Here is a 21556-nt window from a genome sequence, read left to right on the forward strand (position 1 = left end):
GTAGGTTCCCCTTGGTTCCTACTTGTGCCAATTCAAATTAGTTTTTTTTTTCATCATAAAATAAAATGGCCGACACATGGCCATCTTGGATTTTAAGTATTGAGGTTTCGCCATTTCTTAAAAAGTTCTGGAGTGATACTCCTCAATCTAATTAAAATCCTAGATTTTCACTATCACTCCATCACATGAACATCTAACAACATCCCACAAGGGGTCACAACGGGGTGACCTTTTGGATTAACCAAATTAATACTTATAATCTTGGAAGTAAGTTTTATATGTGTGAACTACATATAGCATGACTAGAGTGCATAGCTTGCATAATCTGTCAATTTGTTTCAAGTCATTTCATCCCATGAAGCATATAGCTACAATATGTATATACATGCTGTGCCGAAATGGTTCGCTTCGGATGCATGCTGTGAGGAAATGGTTTGCTTCGATGACAGCAACAAATTGACAATTCGCTCTGAAAGTAAAATACACATATCACAAAGGTCATCAGAACGTGACCCCTAATGGGATGTTGTTAGATGTTCATGTAGCGGAGTAAGAATGAGGATCTAGATTTCAATCAGAACAGATATTCCTATAACCTTCCTGTGTAGCTTCCTCTTGGTCCCTAGTTGTGCCAGTTCAATTCAGATTTTTGATCAGAAAAAAAATAGCCTACAAGCGGTGATCTTGAATTTTGATAATTTAGTTTGTTATCACTATTTCTTGAAATGAACTGGGGGGATGTTTCTCAAACTTCATGTGTAGGTTCCACTTGTTTCTTTTATCAGATTATTAACAGGGAAAAAAAGAAAGAAGGGATAAGTGGAGAGATCAGTCTGACATAGAACCAATTTAGATCATTCAATGGTGGGCACCAACATCCCCCTGGGATCTCTTGTTTTAAGAATGATGGCACTAATTCTTACAAACTACTGTTTTAGATGAAATGAAGAACAGCCCACGATATAATAAAACAGTCCATCCTCTAATGGAAACATCCACCCTCTAAAAAGAACAGTCCACCCTCTAATGAAAACAGTCCACCCTCTAATGAGGACAGTCCACCCTCTAATGGGAACAGTCCACCCTCTAATGAGGACAGTCCACCCTCTAATGAGGACAGTTCACCCTCTAATGAGGACAGTCCACACTCTAATGGGAACAGTCCACCTTCTAATGAGAACAGTCCACCCTCTAATGAGGACAGTCCACCCTCTAATGGGAACAGTCCACCCTCTAATGAAAACAGTCCACCCTCTAATGAGGACAGTCCATCCTCTATTGAGAACGGTCCATCCTCTAATGAGAACAGTCCACACTCTAATGGGAACAGTCCACACTCTAATGAGGACAGTCCATCCTCTAATGAGAACAGCCCACCCTCTAATGAGGACAGTCCACACTCTAATGGGAACAGTCCACCCTCTAATGAAAACAGTCCACCCTCTAATGAGGACAGTCCATCCTCTATTGAGAACAGTCCATCCTCTAATGAGAACAGTCCACACTCTAATGGGAACAGTCCACACTCTAATGAAAACAGTCCACACTCTAATGAAAACAGTCCACCCTCTAATGAGGACAGTCCATCCTCTATTGAGAACAGTCCACCCTCTAATGGGAACAGTCCACACTCTAATGGGAACAGTCCACACTCTAATGAAAACAGTCCACCCTCTAATGAGGACAGTCCATCCTCTATTGAGAACAGTCCACCCTCTAATGAAAACAACCCAGCCTCTAATGAAAACAGTCCACCCTCTAATGAAAACAGTCCACCCTCTAATGGGAACAGTCCACACTCTAATGAAAACAGTCCACCCTCTAATGAAAACAGTCCACCCTCTAATGAGAACAGTCCACCCTCTAATAAGAACAGTCCACCCTCTAATGAGAACAGTCCACCCTCCCCTCTAATGAGAACAGTCCACCCTCTAATGAGAACAGTCCACACTCTAATGAAAACAGTCCACACTCTAATGAGAACAGTCCACCCTCTAATGAAAACAGTCCACCCTCTAATGAGGACAGTCCACCCTCTAATAAGAACAGTCCACCCTCTAATGAGAACAGTCCACCCTCCCCTCTAATGAGAACAGTCCACCCTCTAATGAGAACAGTCCACCCTCTAATAAGAACAGTCCACCTTCTAATGAAAACATCCACCTTCTAATAAGAACAGTCCACACTCTAATAAGAACAGTCCACCCTCTAATGAGAACAGTCCACCCTCTAATGGGAACAGTCCACACTCTAATGAAAACAGTCCACCCTCTAATGAAAACAGTCCACCCTCTAATGAAAACATCCACCTTCTAATAAGAACAGTCCACCCTCTAATGAATAGTCCACCCTCTAATGAGAACGGTCCACCCTCTAATGAGAACAGTCCACCCTCTAATAAGAACAGTCCACCTTCTAATGAAAACATCCACCTTCTAATAAGAACAGTCCACACTCTAATAAGAACAGTCCACCCTCTAATGAGAACAGTCCACCCTCTAATGGGAACAGTCCACACTCTAATGAAAACAGTCCACCCTCTAATGAAAACAGTCCACACTCTAATGAAAACATCCACCTTCTAATGAAAACAGTCCACCCTCTAATGAAAACAGTCCACCCTCTAATGAATAGTCCATCCTCTATTGAGAACAGTCCACACTCTAATGAGAACAGTCCACACTCTAATGAAAACAGTCCACCCTCTAATGAAAACAGTCCACCCTCTAATGAATAGTCCATCCTCTATTGAGAACAGTCCACCCTCTAATGAGAACAGTCCACCCTCTAATGAGAACAGTCCACCCTCTAATGAAAACAACCCAGCCTCTAATGAAAACAGTCCACCCTCTAATGAAAACAGTCCACCCTCTAATGAATAGTCCATCCTCTATTGAGAACAGTCCACCCTCTAATGAGAACAGTCCACCCTCTAATGAGAACAGTCCACCCTCTAATGAAAACAACCCAGCCTCTAATGAAAACAGTCCACCCTCTAATGAAAACAGTCCACCCTCTAATGAATAGTCCATCCTCTATTGAGAACAGTCCACCCTCTAATGAGAACAGTCCACCCTCTAATGAAAACAACCCAGCCTCTAATGAAAACAGTCCACCCTCTAATGAAAACAGTCCACCCTCTAATGAATAGTCCACCCTCTAATGAGAACGGTCCACCCTCTAATGGGAACAGTCCACCCTCTAATGAAAACAGTCCACCCTCTAATGAGAACGGTCCACCCTCTAATGGGAACAGTCCACCCTCTAATGAAAACAGTTCACCCTCTAATGAAAACAGTCCACCCTCTAATGAAAACAGTCCACCCTCTAATGAGAACAGTTCACCCTCTAATGAAAACAGTCCACCCTCTAATGAAAACAGTCCACCCTCTAATGAAAACAGTCCACACTCTAATGAAAACAGTCCACACTCTAATGAGAACAGTCCACCCTCTAATGAAAACAGTCCACACTCTAATGAAAACAGTCCACACTCTAATGAGAACAGTCCACCCTCTAATGACGACAGTCCACTCTCTAATGAATACAGTCCACCCTCTAATGAATAGTCCACCCTCTAATGAATACAGTCCACACTCTAATGAAAACAGTCCACCCTCTAATGAAAACAGTCCACACTCTAATGAAAACAGTCCACCCTCTAATGAAAACAGTCCACACTCTAATGAAAACAGTCCACCCTCTAATGAAAACAGTTCACCCTCTAATGAAAACAGTTCACCCTCTAATGAAAGCAGTCCACCCTCTAATGAGAACAGTCCACCCTCTAATGGGAACAGTCCACACTCTGATGAAAACAGTCCACACTCTAATGAGAACAGTCCACCCTCTAATGAGAACAGTCCACCCTCTAATGAAAACAGTCCACCCTCTAATGAAAACAGTCCACCCTCTAATGAGGACAGTCCATCCTCTAATGAAAACAGCCCACACTCTAATGAAAACAGTCCACCCTCTAATGAAAACAGTCCACCCTCTAATGAAAACAGTCCACCCTCTAATGAATAGTCCACCCTCTAATGAAAACAGCCCACACTCTAATGAGAACAGTCCACCCTCTAAAAAGAACAGTCCACACTCTAATGAAAACAGTCCACCCTCTAATGAATAGTCCACCCTCTAATGAGGACGGTCCACCCTCTAATGAAAACAGTCCACACTCTAATGAGAACAGTCTACCCTCTAAAAAGAACAGTCCACACTCTAATGAAAACAGTCCACCCTCTAATGAGAACAGTCCACCCTCTAATGAGGACAGTCCACCCTCTAATGGGAACAGTCCACCCTCTAATGAAAACAGTCCACCCTCTAATGAAAACAGTCCACCCTCTAATGAGAACAGTCCACACTCTAATGGGAACAGTCCACACTCTAATGAAAACAGTCCACCCTCTAATGAGGACAGTCCATCCTCTATTGAGAACAGTCCACCCTCTAATGGGAACAGTCCACACTCTAATGGGAACAGTCCACACTCTAATGAGAACAGTCCACCCTCTAATGAGAACAGTCCACCCTCTAATGGGAACAGTCCACACTCTAATGAAAACAGTCCACCCTCTAATGGGAACAGTCCACCCTCTAATGAGAACAGTCCACACTCTAATGAAAACAGTCCACCCTCTAATGAAAACAGTCCACCCTCTAATGGGAACAGTCCACCCTCTAATGGGAACAGTCCACCCTCTAATGAAAACAGTCCACACTCTAATGAAAACAGTCCACCCTCTAATGGGAACAGTCCACCCTCTAATGAAAACAGTCCACCCTCTAATGAAAACAGTCCACCCTCTAATGAGAACAGTCCACCCTCTAATGGGAACAGTCCACACTCTAATGAAAACAGTCCACACTCTAATGAGAACAGTCCACCCTCTAATGAGAACAGTCCACCCTCTAATGAGAACAGTCCACCCTCTAATGAGAACAGTCCACCCTCTAATGAAAACAGCCCACACTCTAATGAGAACAGTCCACCCTCTAAAAAGAACAGTCCACACTCTAATGAAAACAGTCCACCCTCTAATGAGAACAGTCCACCCTCTAATGAGAACAGTCCACCTTCTAATGAAAACAGTCCACCCTCTAATGAAAACAGTCCACACTCTAATGGGAACAGTCCACCCTCTAATGAGAACGGTCCACCCTCTAATGAGAACAGACCACACTCTAATGAGAACAGTCCACCCTCTAATGAAAAGTCTACACTCTAATGAAAACAGTCCACCCTCTAATGAAAACAGTCCACCCTCTAATGAGGACAGTCCACCCTCTAATGAGAACAGTCCACCTTCTAATGAAAACAGTCCACACTCTAATGAAAACAGTCCACCCTCTAATGAGGACAGTCCACACTCTAATGAAAACAGTCCACCCTCTAATGAAAACAGTCCACACTCTAATGAAAACAGTCCACCCTCTAATGAAAACAGTCCACACTCTAATGAAAACAGTCCACCCTCTAATGAAAACAGTCCACCCTCTAATGGGAACAGTCCACCCTCTAATGAAAACAGTTCACCCTCTAATGAAAACAACCCAGCCTTTAATGATAACAGCCCTCGCTCAAAAAAACGTTTCCAATATTTACAAAACCCGACTATTCAACCCACGCCAAAAACGCCAATGTGACGTACATGTAGTCCCGATCAAGTCATTCCCGTCATTAAATGCAAACGACTCTCTAGACAATTATCCCCACTGTAAATAAGTTTTTTAGTGTTTTTTTGTTTTTTTTATGAACACACACATCAGTATACATCGTTTATTATCGAATTATAAAGTTATATTGGTGTTTCAGAATTGAAATATCAACAAACAGGGACAGATTATAATTATATGGTCTCTCCAGAAAGTTAGATAAAAAACATTTAAAAAGTAAGGCTGTTTTAAATGGACAATATAGGATTATTCCTGTAAGCGACGAGATCTCGGACTTAAGTAAGACTACAGTCTGACAATCTGACCATAGACATGTCTAACTGTGTAGGCTGAGGCACAAAAATCCCACTACACAACAGTATGGCTGACGTAAAATTTCATTTTGACGTCAGCCCTACTGTGGTGTAGCGGGCCTAATGTGCAACTTCAGGCTGATCCGATTTTTTTAGTCCGATCAGCATCTGTAGAACGTTTAACATCAATAAATGATTACAAACATACTAATGACAGTGGATACGGAAGACCTTGGAATTCGTCTGCTGAAATATAAGAATTATGAAGGTGAGTAGATGAAAGTGAGCTTATAGGCTCCTGATGCATAAGAAGATCGGCTAAGTATTGTGTTAAAGTGTTTATTTTAACCCGGGAATTAAAACAGTTTAAATTATAATAATCACACTAGTCATTGGCATACGTGTACTGTAGGCCTACTTGTGTTTTGTTATAACGTTACTAAGGCCGTTCATGTCAAAAACGAGATACTTTTAACGCGTTAAGATTATCTTGACACGTTAAACGGTTTCTTGGAATTTTAACGCGTTATTTGTTACTTAGCTAGCATTCAACGGGATAAACGTTAAAAGTCGTAGCTTTTGTTTTAACGCGTTAAAATGACTAAAATTCTAAACAGACCAATCGAATTCCTTGTTGCATATATATAAGTATTTGAAGGACTTACAGTATGGCTGCCAGAGCCAGTTTTCTGGAGAGAATGCATTGACTCTACCGTCAGTTATTGTTATCGTGTTGGCATGGGGTGTATTGCTGACTCAAGAGACACCCTTTTACAAAGGTGACACCTTTTTCTCTCCATTTTATTATAGAGTTCATATTGATACGTTTTACTAACTTTATACGATTTTTCAATATACGACGGTGTCATCTGGTCTTGTTCATTGGTCCCAGTTCTAATCCACATAATCCATGATTATTTACATACATGATGCATCATATAGGCCTATAAACCTTTGAACTTGCGTATGAAAATATGACAGGGTACGGGAACTACTTTCGCCAAGCACATGGCTTTGTTTACATTTACAATTTAAGTTACAAAGTGTTATTTTTTAATTTGAAATCTATTTTTTTTTAAATATATCTAAATTTATACATATATATCAAAATGTTTTTGTTATTTATGTTAATATCATAATAAAAAACAACTATTTTTTACCGCGGGAAAAAAGTCTCAATTTGTTGTGAAGCGTCACCATTGGCTGTTCTAATAATTGACTCCTCCCACTGTGTCCGACTTTTATATGATTTTTTTTATTTACAAAGAAAAAATATTGTAATCACAAAGACTTATAGAAACAACATCCGTAAGTGTAAATATAGGGATTGGATTTCACTTTTATGTTAACCATGCTTTTATGGAGCAATTCCTCTAAGAATATATTCTAAATGGGGCGCTTAAGTGAAATCCAATCCCTATATATGGCAGCCGACCACGATAGACGAGCTATCGACAAGTAGGCTAATGTATGTTGTCCAGAGTGATAAATACAGTTTCTGCATCTCGTTTTCTGTAAACTGCATTTATAACACGGTATAACGTGTGATGTTCTATATTATCACATCAATTTTCAAAGATGACAAAACTACCAAATCACTGAACAAAATGTCAACTTCGTGTCGGTGAGTGCAGACAACTTGGAACGTCTGTAAACAATGTGACGTCATCAGAATGTACCAGTCACAGTAGTGTACAACAATATATTTACCATTGTATGGCACTGCCACTATATAACCCTACCAATTCAGTTGCGAGTTCACCAGCTTATGAACTGCCAACTGAAATTAGAATTTGAAAATTAAAAAAAAATCGCACGACAAATAAAAAATCGCAGATGGTAAATATAAGCATTGAACGGCTTTCAGTTGGCATTCATATTGACTATGAATGCCAACTGAAAGCCGTTCAATGCTTAAGTATCTTACAGACAGGATACACAAATGACCAAAAGATTGAAGCACAGTGAAAGAGGGAAAAAAATGTTGGCTCATTGCACAAATTGGATATTTTGATACGGTCTCTGTTCAAATCGGTTTTCAGAAATATCAACGTTCTCTTAAATGTGTTGATATTCTGTCAACGCGTACTGTAATATTCCGTCATTAAACTTTGAAATAATAAAAAAAAACATCAGCAGACCAAAACAAACCAAACGCCGACATCGGGATTCACACGTAGTAGTCATACGTTGACTCTTCATTTTTTGGACAAATAACCATTAATGTCAAATAATTTATACATGCCCACTGACAATATCGCCGACGGGCAGGGATTGTCTTGGCACAGCCCAAAGCATTCTTGCACCACCGCCCGAAGCGTCCATATTGTTTCCCGCTTCCATGAAGAACTTTCACCCGAATGCTGATATGCAAGGGTGCAACTGATTGGTTAGTCTGATCAAGTTTAACGCGTTAAGTTTTAACACGTTAAATCTTAACGCGTTAAATGTATCTCGTTTTTTACATGGACGGCCTTTCATCCGTTACACCTTCACTGCATTACTGTGTTAGGCCAGGAGATGCGCTGACGGATGTTGAAAGTTATGTGATGTAGTTTTATAGTTTTCTTTCCAACTAAGTTTTTCTAGTGATATGTCTGTCACTAAGTCGTGTATGTGATATCACTTAATTATAAAAAAAATAATAATCCACAGAGCGAGCACAGCTCGCGATGTTAGCTCCCTTAATGTACTGCAGCGATACATCAGAAATTATGGCATTCGGCGATATTAAGTAGCCTATCCCTATCAGAAATGTCTGGTTTTACGTAAATTGTTATTCGTATACGTGATATTTATAAAAAGAAAATATACTTAACCTGCAATATTTACGTTAATACAAATGTATGACGACATAAACATTTGTAAACAAAGGTTGGATCGTAAGATACGTAATTATTAACAAAACCTGAATAGGCTACATTAACTGTAAAGATACATTCTTCGCAATATGTATCAAGAATCCATTACAATTACCTGCAGCAAATGACATAAAAGTTAGTAAAATAGACGTCTAAATGACCATCGTGTTCTGTTAAAACTGTGCCGTTAGTACCGTTAGTTGTATCAAAACTGTACCGTTAGTTGTATCAAAACTGTCCCGTTAGTTGTATCAAAACTATACCGTTAGTTGTATCCAAACTGTACCGTTAGTTGCATCAGAACTGTACCGTTAGTTGTATCAGAACTGTACCGTTTGTTGTATCAGAACTGTACCGTTAGTTGTATCAGAACTGTACCGTTAGTTGTATCAGAACTGTACCGTTTGTTGTATCAGAACTGTACCGTTAGTTGTATCAGAACTGTACCGTTTGTTGTATCAGAACTGTACCGTTAGTTACCGTTAGTTCACTTAGTTGTGTATTTTTGTCTTTTGTATATTGCAGGTAAAAATTTAAGATGTCATCGCTCAAATTCTATCATTGTTGCTACTGCGAAAACATCACACGTGTCTTAAAAGATATAGCAGAGCATTGTGTTGATGTACATTCTATTTTCGAACTGAAATAATGCAAAACAACCAAGGACAGATCAACCAAAATTGAAAACTTCCACATAACTCCAATTGAATACCTGAAACAAAACAAAATTATCTCCGTAGTTCCAAATTCGGAAAGGATAAAAAATTCTAGAAATTCAAACAACAGCACTTCCACACTATTTCAGATGCCCAAGAAAATCAGAACCACAAGATGATTATAATGATTGTGAAGGTTATGATATATGTAGTATTTCCAGTAGTTTTCAAGACGTGTCTGTTGAGCAGACCCATTTAACTAAACTCAATACCAAGAATGTCAAACACCACAACACAGGCCTTAATAGTTACTGATCGAATCATAGAGATGCTCCCAAATGTTCTCGAAACATTAAAAGAGTATGGTCATGAAGATGCCTACCTAAAATTCAACAAGTTAATTTGCGATAAATCTCTTCCAAAAAGAAATACTGCAATTACTCGCTTTTTTTAGGCGTGGTAGAGTGGTTCTCCATATCCGACAGCCGCCGAATGAGATACTCAAAGGAAGTAAAACAATTTTGGATAGTGGGAGGAGAATTATTTAAGGGCAATTTCTTGCGATTTATGGTTGGATGGAAAAACAAAGGTCATACAAAGGTCGCTGTACCAGATCGAAATCAACTCGATGACAAATCGACAGTTTTAAAAAATGTCAACCACAAATTATTATTTGCTACCGGTACAGTGAAACCGATCTTACGCTTGGATAAACTTATGAATTTGTTCACACAACAGAAAACGATAGATTACACCTCTTACTTTTCTAAGTAATATCACTACAAATTTAGGCCTATCACTTTTCAAAAAACGTCTAAGTGATAGCACTTTGTCAACATTCGAAGAAGTGATATCAGTCTAAATTGGAATAAAAAGTAAATACTCCCCCCCCCCCCCCCCCCCCCCCCCTAAAATTATATTCCTATTTCAAATTCAGTCTTATTATTACCGAAAGTGATTCAAACTGGAATAATTGTTTTATTCGTGCTGAAACGCATTAGTTCGTTAATTCATTTTACCAGCAGTTTTACATTATAACCACCAGTATTAAAACTATGCCTTTTTAGCTTTTTAAAAGATATTTCTTGTTTACAATTAAAACCTGTCACACTGGATAGATAGATATCAAAAGACAAGTTAAGAACCTGGTGAAGTCTGAATGAAATGGAAACGACAGCTAATTATTGTTATCCTGTCGGCTTTTTATGTTTACAGGTGGAGGCTGTACTCTGGCTCAGCGTGACGCTCCTTCTGTGCACCTTGTACCTAGAAGTGGGGTCGCACTCCTGCTATGCTGACGGAATGTCGTGTGTGGATGGGGGAGGGGAATGTGACAGTGAGGGCGGGGTCTGTTTCATGCTGCCCCCATTGTTTGAAGAAGAAGATGTACGGTGCTGCTGTAGCGTCACAGACGATTGTGCTGGTGTCCCAAAGTCTGGAATGATGAAAAAGATAGAACTCTGATATTTGGAATAAGGATATCTAGATAAAGTTGTCTTCAAAATCAGTGCGGAGTGGATAAATACATGTCAATTAAAATTTAAAAGAACAATCATGGAAAATAAGTTGATACAAAAAAGCTGGTGCTTGGACATTGAGATTGATTATATGACTTGTTCAGGAGGACGATCTGGTATAGTCTGTTGTAGAATTGTCGACCAGACTTTCTTCGGGAGGACGATCTGGTATAGTCTGTTGTAGAATTGTCGACCAGACTTTCTTCGGGAGGACGATCTGGTATAGTCTGTTGTAGAATTGTCGACCAGACTTTCTTCGGGAGGACGATCTGGTATAGTCTGTTGTAGAATTGTCGACCAGACTTTCTTCGGGAGGACGATCTGGTATAGTCTGTTGTAGAATTGTCGACCAGACTTTCTTCGGGAGGACGATCTGGTATAGTCTGTTGTAGAATTGTCGACCAGACTTTGTTCGGGAGGGCGATCTGGTACAGTCTGTTGTAGAATTGTCGACCAGACTTTCTTCGGGAGGACGATCTGGTATAGTCTGTTGTAGAATTGTCGACCAGACTTTGTTCGGGAGGACGATCTGGTACAGTCTGTTGTAGAATTGTCGACCAGACTAACTTGAATTTTGACTCATTATTACCAAGTTACATGTGTTTTATTGTTGCGAATTAAGAAAAATAAAGTTGAAGAGTTGCAAACAGTATCGTCATATTGAACTTTTTTTTTGCTAAAATCACTTTCAGACAATGGTGTACAATTCTTAATTTTTTTCCATTCGGCTTTTAGGCTAAAAGGATCATGATCAAGTTTCTTTGATTCTGTGAGGTTGTAACAATGTATGACGTACATGTGACCATGAGGAATCATGTTTGAATCAGTTTGGGTTGTATCAAGAATTGTGGTTTAGTCTTTTTGAGGAAATAAGTTGGACAACTACTAGAAAAATAAAGAACTTTATTTCAATTGTGAAGCTACAAAGCGATCCAGGTATCCATATCATCTAATAGACGACTTCCACAATGATCATATCCGGGTATCGGGCCGACCATCACTACGCCATTGAAACGTTCTTTTTAGAACGCCGATGTGGCGCAGTGGTATAATGGTTTGGTTTGGTTTATTTTGTTTAACGTCCTATTAACATCTAAGGTCATTTAAGGACGGTCTCCCGAGCGTGCGACATGCATGCGTGTGGTGAGTGCGTATGTGTTTTTTGGGAGGCTGTGGTATGTTCGTGTTAAGTCTCCTGGTGATAGGCCGGAACTTTTGCCGATTTATAGTGCTACCTCACTGAAGCATACTGCCGAAGACACCCAGCAGCACACCCCACCCGGTCACATTATACTGAGTGGTATAAGATGCGAGTATTTCTGGCTAGGCGATTGGGTACAGTAGATCGTGAGTTCGAGGCCCGGTCAGGGCACGAGTCAAAAAGTTTTCTTCCTTCGTCATTTGTGTTACTATGTTAGTATTTATTTATTATGTATCTTTTTTTAGTGTGGTATAGAGGACTTTATGTAGTCCTGAATCAGAATAAAGCTTGTCTTATATGTTAAATACGTTCTTTATTTTAATCCATTTCCTTGTATGTTCATTTGAAAGAATAGCATTTTAAAATCAACTTCCTTTCTGTGATTGAATTGCAAACAATCTGACACATAGTACAAAGTCTTGCTGTGACGATGATCGTCACGGCGCCAAAATGACGTCATAGTAACGCAACAGTTGTCATTATCCTCGTGGAGTTAGATTCATTCGTAGCGCATAGCGAATGATGTTTATCAAAATGACGTTACAATCTCCATGTAATCTTGACTGCATTTATACGATCATGGATGCAATCCAGATTAACACTGAGGCAATGGAAGACTGTGGTGCCAAATGTAAATTTCTATAAAAATATCGTATGTAAAAAGTGTAGTCTAAACTTATAACTTGCAAGATTGTTTTTTTGTTTTGCAAATCTCCTGATATGTCTATTTATGTCTATTTCATCAATGAATTATTGCACTATAAGAATGTAATACTGACGGTTCTAAAAGGTTAAGATGTATACATCGTTATCAGTTCAATTCAGTCACATATGATTAAATTAAGTCTCTGGTCCAGTTGACCAATGTTACCATTATAAAACTAGTAGATCTACTGTATAAGAGGACCGTACAATAAAAGTATGATTCGCTACAATGATCATAAGTTATCGAGACTTAAATGGTCTTAGATAATTAGGTTAAAATTGCTTCAACAGACATGTCATTAACAATTTGACCTCAAACATACCTGTAGATGTGTGTAACAGAGCGCAGGATTAATTAAATTTAAATCACTAGGGATCGAACCCGGGACCTTTGGCTTTCTAGTGTTACACTCAACCGATCCAGCTAAAGAGAAGATCTCTCTAGCCGAGCCGTATATTGCGGTTAGTATTTTTACCAGGGTTAGATCTACATACATTGTGTTTGTATGACAAGAAGAGCAATTACATTAATTTATTTAAGTTTGGACATTAAATTATCAATGTCACTAAATTTAATTTAATCTAACCTAATCTTGGTCCCTACGTGGTTTGGATAACCCTTCAGCAAGGATTAACACTATTAACCATTTCTTCGGTGACTTTTTTTTTTTTTAGCATTTTCTACAATATATACATGTATTATGCACATTATGGTCACGCAACGAGCAAAGCGCAGTTATCGCCCTTGATAGGAGCTCTTGTACCTCATTTATGCCGAACTAAAAACATGGCTCTGCGACTTCCAAGTTTTCTTAGGACGTTTGGAACGTTCGGGTAAAATACGCATACTTTAACATTGTATTCACTATACACATACGTTTGTTCATATTTTAATCTCGTTTAAATTCAATTGGATATTTTAATTTTCTTATTGTCAAACATCGAGAATCTCTCCTTGAAATGATCATGTGAAGGACACGCTTGACACCGGACAGCCGGAGTGACTGGATAGACTGGTTTACATGCCGGGTAACCCAAACAGTGTCGAATAATTCTGTAAACATGGTAACATTTGACTGCTGGTTATATAAATGGACTAGATCTCGTGGGATAAAAAAGATGGGACTGAAAGTGGTCAAATCGACTGATTCATATGCTCAATGCATGCTGTACATTCATTTCATCATTTCCAAATTTCTGGAAAACCTTACTATTACTGGATAGTAGACATGTTTCAACTACTTAAAATACCTGTACCTAGTAACTAGTCTACGGATCCTGTTTATTATCCCAGCTCAGAATCAGTAGCTGTTAATCCTCGTGTGAGATAGCATGCCATGTGTTTAAAGAGAAGGATATTTCCTGTATAGGCCTACATGCTGCAGCATAGAAAAGGACTCGCGGATCTGTCCTGTAACTATCTAGAGTGTTGTTTTTTTTTGTTTTTTTTTTTTTCACTTTCTAAAACATGTACTGAAATATAAAGGAAACTTTTAAATGTTGCATCACATTCTCACGTTGATTCTTACATGCATGCAACAATTACATGAAGATAAGGATGAAATTACCAAGGACAGTCTTAAGCTTATGATCATGATCACAATATTACTTCAGCTAGCTAAAGGTCTCTAAGCTATCTTTTTGGTGCTGACACCAACTGATCTTTAGCAACCGAACCCTATTTGACACAGTATATGCAAAGAAAAATGCAAAAATATCAGTATTTACAACCCTAAACTTGATGACAACGGTGTGTACTTACAGTTTGTGTATAACATACATCCCATATAAACAGTCAAATCACTTAATTATTAACACCTAATTAATAATAATTTGCCACAAAATACTTTACTACACCATTCCACCGCTTCAAGTAACCCATTTCAAACATGGCAGCATTGATTGTTAAAAACATGGAATGAGTGTACCAATTAAGCGGGACAAATATAAAGTATGCAGCAAATAGCTTTTCGTTTGCTTTTGCTTTACATTCCATTTTGATATTTGAGGTACTGCCATTTTGAAGCCTGGAAATGTAAATAATTGTGTCTCTTTTTATTGCTAAATTTGTGGATTTAATGATGCATTCATCAAAAAGAGGTAATAACATAACATCGTAAATAATCTTAATGTAATTTAGCTGTTTAATATAATCAAAATTGTAACTTAGAAAATTTGACATTCTGTGCATTGTAAAATCTGCCTTGGGAAGTTGGAGGTTACACGGTGCTCTTCATAAGTTTATCGCCATGTAATCCTCTAACGTTGTTGGAGTAACAAGTCATGTACTTATACCTATTACTTATTACACAGAATGTAAAGCTTATCATGCACTATTACATAAGATATATCTGAGGACACAACATAGCTATGTCTAAAATATCCCTGAAGTTGTTAAAGAGGTTTCATGATTAAAGTTATTGGTTTTACTATACCGTTATAAGTCATATATTTTTTATATGACTGACTTTTGATGTAACAATTACCCTTAAACATTGCTCCCTAGTGTTTTCATGGTAGAGAGTTGGTGTATCTAGTAGAATTCCGATCGTTTCCAGTTTGAAGTGTGATTGGAAGTTGAAATGGAGTGCTACTGGGCTGTCTCTGTATTGTCTTATTAGTGTGAATGTTCAAAGAAATGGAATCTAAGTTCATGTTTAGTTCCCCCACTGTGTTGTGCATTAGGAACAGGTGATCAGGTAAACAAGAATTTGGAGAATGTAGCAACCTCAAATCAGCATATGCACATATTTATAATAATTTTTGCTGATGGAGCATTTACAATGTACAATGAGTCATATTTCTGTTAGCAATGTAGAAACTTACAAATGACTTAATTTTTCAGTGTACGAGCTATGAGCACAGGAGATGCTGGCTCTGGTGCAGGAAAGGTAACTTAAAATTTCATAATATATGTAAAATTGGGGAAAATAACATCACAGCAGTGGTTCCCTTATATTAATATTTGAGGGTTAAATCTCAAACCAAACTAAAACATTCCCTTTATTTGATAAAATTTTAACTTATAAGTTATCAGCCTCAGTAGTTTTGATGTGAAGTATTTCTGTTGCTATTTTTCTCTGTTTAATATTTCATAATTTTTAAAGATAAAATATTTACCATACCCTGTTATACAGATGACAAGATTTTATTTCAGTCTTCTACAATTATACTATAATTTAGGATTGTGGAAATTCTCAATTTAGACTACTGTAGCGCTTTTATTTAATATCTGGTCCAATGCCACATACCCAAGACTTTCTGAATTTGTGAAGAAAAAGTGCTAAAACTTTATATTTCTGTTGATTCCTAATGGGAAATCCTGTAACATCACAGGACTATTATGACCTTATTCATGTAGCTATCAACTCATCAGTACAAATGAAGGTTACCCATTCTCATGGCCATAGGCAGTCAATGCAAGCTATCGCAAAACCATATTGACAAAGTGAAATAATGGAAAGTAACTGTGATAGATCAGAAAGTAGGTCTCACTAATTATGTCATTACATGTCATTACTAATGACTCCATCCCCTCAATGGCTCATTTGATGGTCAGATGGTGTGAAATTCATATCAAGTTGTTTGAAGATTTCCCTACCAGAAAAAATGATGTTATTGGATAGGTTTAAAAGCATATAAGAGCACAGCAGTACTTGGAAGACAGTAACTCTGATACAAGTATTTACAGTGGACTGGGGAACCCCCACCTGGGGAATTCCCGCCTTTTTACACCTGGAATCCTACCTCTTTCTATTTATACCAGGCGTGTATATTCTTGATTTTTCAAAATCTCGATCAAGACCCTACTCGTTTATTCTTGTATATTGAAAGTACCCATTTCATTTGTTAGTTACTCAGCAAATAGCTACAAACTTAAGAAACACATTTTGTTCAGGGACTCGGTTCAGCTGAAACACCAGCTGATTGGCTGAATTAGTTGTGTGAGACCTGTAGGCTACAGATGGCAATGTAAAACAAAGAGAAGTAACTTTGTTAGGTCAGAATGTAGGCTACCAACCAGTTGTCCTGTGAGAGTATCACCATTATCATGTGTCTATGTGACTATATGTATAGGTTAACGAAGACTAATTAACGTGTTACTGTTTCAGGGTGGTGGCACTGGAGGCGCCATTAGGTAAGTTCACCATGATTTTTCATTCAGCGAATTTTTGTGCACAAATTATATAATAATAGGATAAAACAACGGTCATAGCTTATATAAATATTTTCCTAACACTTCTATGTTAATAGAGAGATAAAATATGGTGGAAGTCAAAAACATTACAGAATAAAAATCAGCTGTAATAAGTATGATTTACCATCCATCTGCTTAATTAGCAGATATTGGTTCACCTTGATGACCTCCCGTCACTTTGATGTTCTCGCAGAGTCAAATCAATAAAAGATTTATGATATAAACAGACAGTACCAAAATGCAAATGAAACAGTAATTCTGTTTAAATCCAATAAAATGATTTGGGTCAAAAGATAAACTAATCATAAATTTGCATGGAGATCTTTGAAAAAGTTCAATGAGAATAGACCAGATGTTTGGAAGGGTGAGCATCTTTTGCATCATTAACGACAATCTGGTGAAATCCGAGTTAAACCACTTAATGAGAACCAAGGTGATGATGATGGAACCATTGGGAATTTAGGGCTATCATTTAATCGTACGATTTCTGGGCATTTTGGGATACCACTCAATCGTACGATTACTGGTCATTTAGGGATATCACTTAATTGTATGATTACTGGGAATTTAGGGCTATCACTTAATCGTACGATTACTGGGCATTTAGGGCTATCACTTAATCGTACGATTACTGGGCATTTAGGGATATCACTTTATTGTACAATTACTGGGCATTTATGGATATCACTTTATTGTATGATTACTGGGCATTTATGGATATCACTTAATCGTACGATTACTGGGCATTTTGGAATACCACTTAATCGTAGGATTACTGGTCATTTAGGGCTATCACTTAATCGTACGATTAATGGGCATTTAGGGATATCATTTAATCGTACGATTACTGGGTATTTATGGATATCACTTAATCGTACGATTAGTGGGCATTTATGGATATCACCTAATCGTACGATTACTGGGCATTTATGGATATCACCTAATCGTACGATTACTGGGCATTTAGGGATATTACTTTATTGTACAATTACTGGGCATTTATGGATATCACTTAATCGTATGATTACTGGTCATTTAGGGATATTACTTTATTGTATGATTACTGGGCATTTATGGATATCACTTAATCGTACGATTACTGGTCATTTAGGGATATCACTTTATTGTACAATTACTGGGTATTTATGGATATCACTTAATCGTACGATTACTGGGCATTTATGGATATCACTTAATCGTACGATTACTGGGCATTTATGGATATCACTTTATTGTACAATTACTGGGCATTTAGGGATATCACTTAATCGTACGATTACTGGGCATTTATGGATATTGTTTTTTTGTACAATTATTGGAAATCAGGTTGAACTTTCAACCACTACCAAGCTCACAGTATTAACTCATCAGGCTTCTGTCCAGGAGAAAACTTCTTTATCTAATTGCAATTTATTGCATAATCAATATTGTGTGAGATGGACAGTTATTACAGCAATAGCTGTTGACAACTTTCTACTAATGTTGACTGATGGTATTTACAGAGATGCTGGTGGTAGTTTCGGAAAGATGGAAGCTGCACATGAAGAACAATACATGAGAAAACTGGTAAATATAGGCTTGTTAGGTACAATATATGGGTAGTACATTACATGTACCATGTACTTGTGTAAGTGCACTGTATATATAATGGGTAAGCTTTGCTGTAAAGGAGTATCACACCATGAAGCTGATAACACAGAAAATCTTAATGATTATTTAAATGTTTGTTTGGCACCTGGGTATTTAAATCCCCATGCTTTTCCTCTTGGACTTTCTCATATTTTGTGTACCTGCTATACATCTCTTACTATTGGGACATGAAAATGGAACTGTGTTCTGGAATCACCAGAAAATAAATCCTACAAAAATTACTGTAAAGGAGATAACTTTTAAACATCAAGTAAACCAATGGTATAATTTTGTGTGGTAGATTATACTGCTGATTGTGAACTATTACTTTTTGTCTTGGGGTACAAGGTACTCGCTGTTGACTGCAAAATGTTCAAAATGGAAGGTCATTAATTCATAACAAACAGTCCATAGTTGAAAACTGGAGATATTCTGAAAATTGGTGCTAAAATAGGTATCCAGGTACCCCCGGTTCATAGCTAGGTTAGCACCTCCTAACAGTGATATCTGGCTAGTATTTGAATTATCTGATAACTGTCGTCACTGTCTTGTCCAAAGCCTGTCTCCACTACTCAAATCTCTGTGTCTAAGGTATGTAAAAGCTCAACACCTCGGGCCAATTATTCGGTTACGGTTTGATTAGGTCAAGTTAGTTATCTGCTGACAGTTTTGCAGTTTGATTTCCAGCATTGCTAAAAACCGTTTTGACCAAAGTAATTTGATTATGAAAATTGAATCTCTATATGATACAATGAATCGTGTGATACAATGAATCGTGTAATGCAATGGTAGGATAAAAGAAAAACTTTCCATAAACTTTTATGTCCTTAGTGAATTTTAACATCAGTATACCATTTATCATGAAATAGAAGTATGAACGTTCACTGTTTTCCTTTATAAAAAGGAACCAAAAATATATACAGAGGATTTAGTTAAGGTACAAATGCATTACAGATGCATTTAGACTGGGTACTGACTATATGGAAGCTATCTAAATATATGTACACTATTGTACCTTGAAGCTATGAAAGAAAGTTCAGGTGTACATGTACTCATCAACATGCATATGTAGGACTATTCCAGTAAAATATATATCCGCTCGAGAATTCCAAAAATAAATAAATTCTATGCATGGTGGGTGCTGGAGAAAATTTGTATTATATGGTAATGATTTTATTGAGTCAAGTAATTAGTTGGTTCCTATTTGACAAGACTGCAGTCCGTCCATAGAGTAGATATTATACTGGAATAACATTTACCCTAAAGGCCAAATAAGATAGGCTGTTGCTATTCTGCATTTGTGATTTAGTACCAGGTATGAAACTGGTATTAAAACAACATGAAAATGGGGCATTAGGAGTAATAGAAATGTCGCACGATTGTTTCGGGGATGAAAAAGTACCATCATTGTCATCATTCACCTGTCTTGTAGGGAAAGGAATTAGTGTTTTCATTATTTTCTTATAACAGTTACTGGTTTATGATGAGAATTATTTTACACTCATGTCAATGTAACAGGGAATATCTTAACCTCATTAATGTTTATGTTATGAGCCTAAACATCAACATTCATATACCGTTAAGATCCATTATAAATAGCTTACCAGGTAATAAAACATACATAAAATTAATTGGTCTTGTCATCAACAGGCACAGGAACAGTTGAAAAGTCTGAAGGACCACCACGAGACGGAGATCAAGCAACACGAAGTAAGTCTCTTTCCATTCCATGAATACATAATTATGTGGTTTCTTCTCCATGGTTACAGTTTCTATGCCATAGTTACACTGTTTCTATTCCATGGTTACACTGTTTCTATACCATAGTTACACTGTTTCTATGCCATAGTTACAATGTTTCTATTCCATAGTTACGCTGTTTCTATTCCATAGTTACACTGTTTCTATTCCATGGCTACACTGTTTCTATTCCATAGTTTCACTGTTTCTATTCCATGGTTACACTGTTTCTATGCCATAGTTACACTGTTTCTATGCCATAGTTACACTGTTTCTATGCCATAGTTACACTGTTTCTATGCCATAGTTACACTGTTTCTATGCCATAGTTTCACTGTTTCTATTCCATGGTTACACTGTTTCTATGCCATAGTTCCACTGTTTCTATTCCATAGTTACACTGTTTCTATGCCATAGTTACACTGTTTCTATTCCATAGTTCCACTGTTTCTTTTCCATAGTTACACTGTTTCTATTCCATAGTTACACTGTTTCTATTCCATAGTTCCACTTTCTATTCCATAGTTCCACTTTCTATTTCATAGTTACACTGTTTCTATTCAATAGTTACACTGTTTCTATTCCATAGTTACACTGTTTCTATTCCGTGATTACACTTTCTATTCCATGGTTATTTTCTATTCCATAGTTCCACTGTTTCTATTCCATAGTTCCACTTTCTATTCCATAGTTACACTGTTTCTATTCCATAGTTACACTGTTTCTATTCCGTGATTACACCGTTTCTATTCCATGGTTACACTGTTTCTATTCCGTAGTTACAGTTTCTATTCCATGATTACACTGTTTTTATTCCATGGTTACACTGTTTCTATTCCATAGTTACACTGTTTCTATCCCATGGTTACACTGTTTTTATTCCATGATTACACTGTTTCTATTCCATAGTTACATGTACACTGTTTCTGTTGATATAGGGGTCCATTGTTTAATCTTTTTTTTTTCTTTTTTTTTTAGGAAGCAATCAGGAGACATAAGGAAAACATCAAGAAGTTGAAAAGTGATGGTGGGAGTGATAGCGACAGTGACTGATATGTGAAGATGTGTCCCAGG

General features: G+C 37.6%; 2 protein-coding genes across 2 annotated transcripts; both read left to right on the top strand.

The window, feature by feature from the left end:
• Positions 1–398: 398 nt before the first annotated feature.
• LOC117321026 (sporozoite surface protein 2-like) lies at positions 399–5234 on the top strand. Its single transcript, XM_033875506.1, has 4 exons — positions 399–421; positions 1247–1791; positions 1893–2004; positions 4952–5234. Exons 1-4 carry the CDS (start codon positions 399–401, stop codon positions 5232–5234), a joined length of 963 nt encoding a protein of 320 aa, XP_033731397.1.
• An 8424-nt stretch (positions 5235–13658) lies between these two features.
• On the top strand, positions 13659–21556 carry LOC117321028 (ATPase inhibitor B, mitochondrial-like). The gene is made up of 6 exons (XM_033875508.1): positions 13659–13749; positions 15761–15806; positions 17028–17053; positions 18616–18679; positions 20393–20452; positions 21461–21556. The coding sequence occupies exons 1-6, from the start codon at positions 13703–13705 to the stop codon at positions 21533–21535; spliced, it is 318 nt and encodes a 105-aa protein (XP_033731399.1). The 5' UTR covers positions 13659–13702; the 3' UTR covers positions 21536–21556.

Source organism: Pecten maximus, unplaced genomic scaffold (assembly GCF_902652985.1).
Source record: "Pecten maximus unplaced genomic scaffold, xPecMax1.1, whole genome shotgun sequence".
Taxonomy (NCBI): domain Eukaryota; kingdom Metazoa; phylum Mollusca; class Bivalvia; order Pectinida; family Pectinidae; genus Pecten; species Pecten maximus.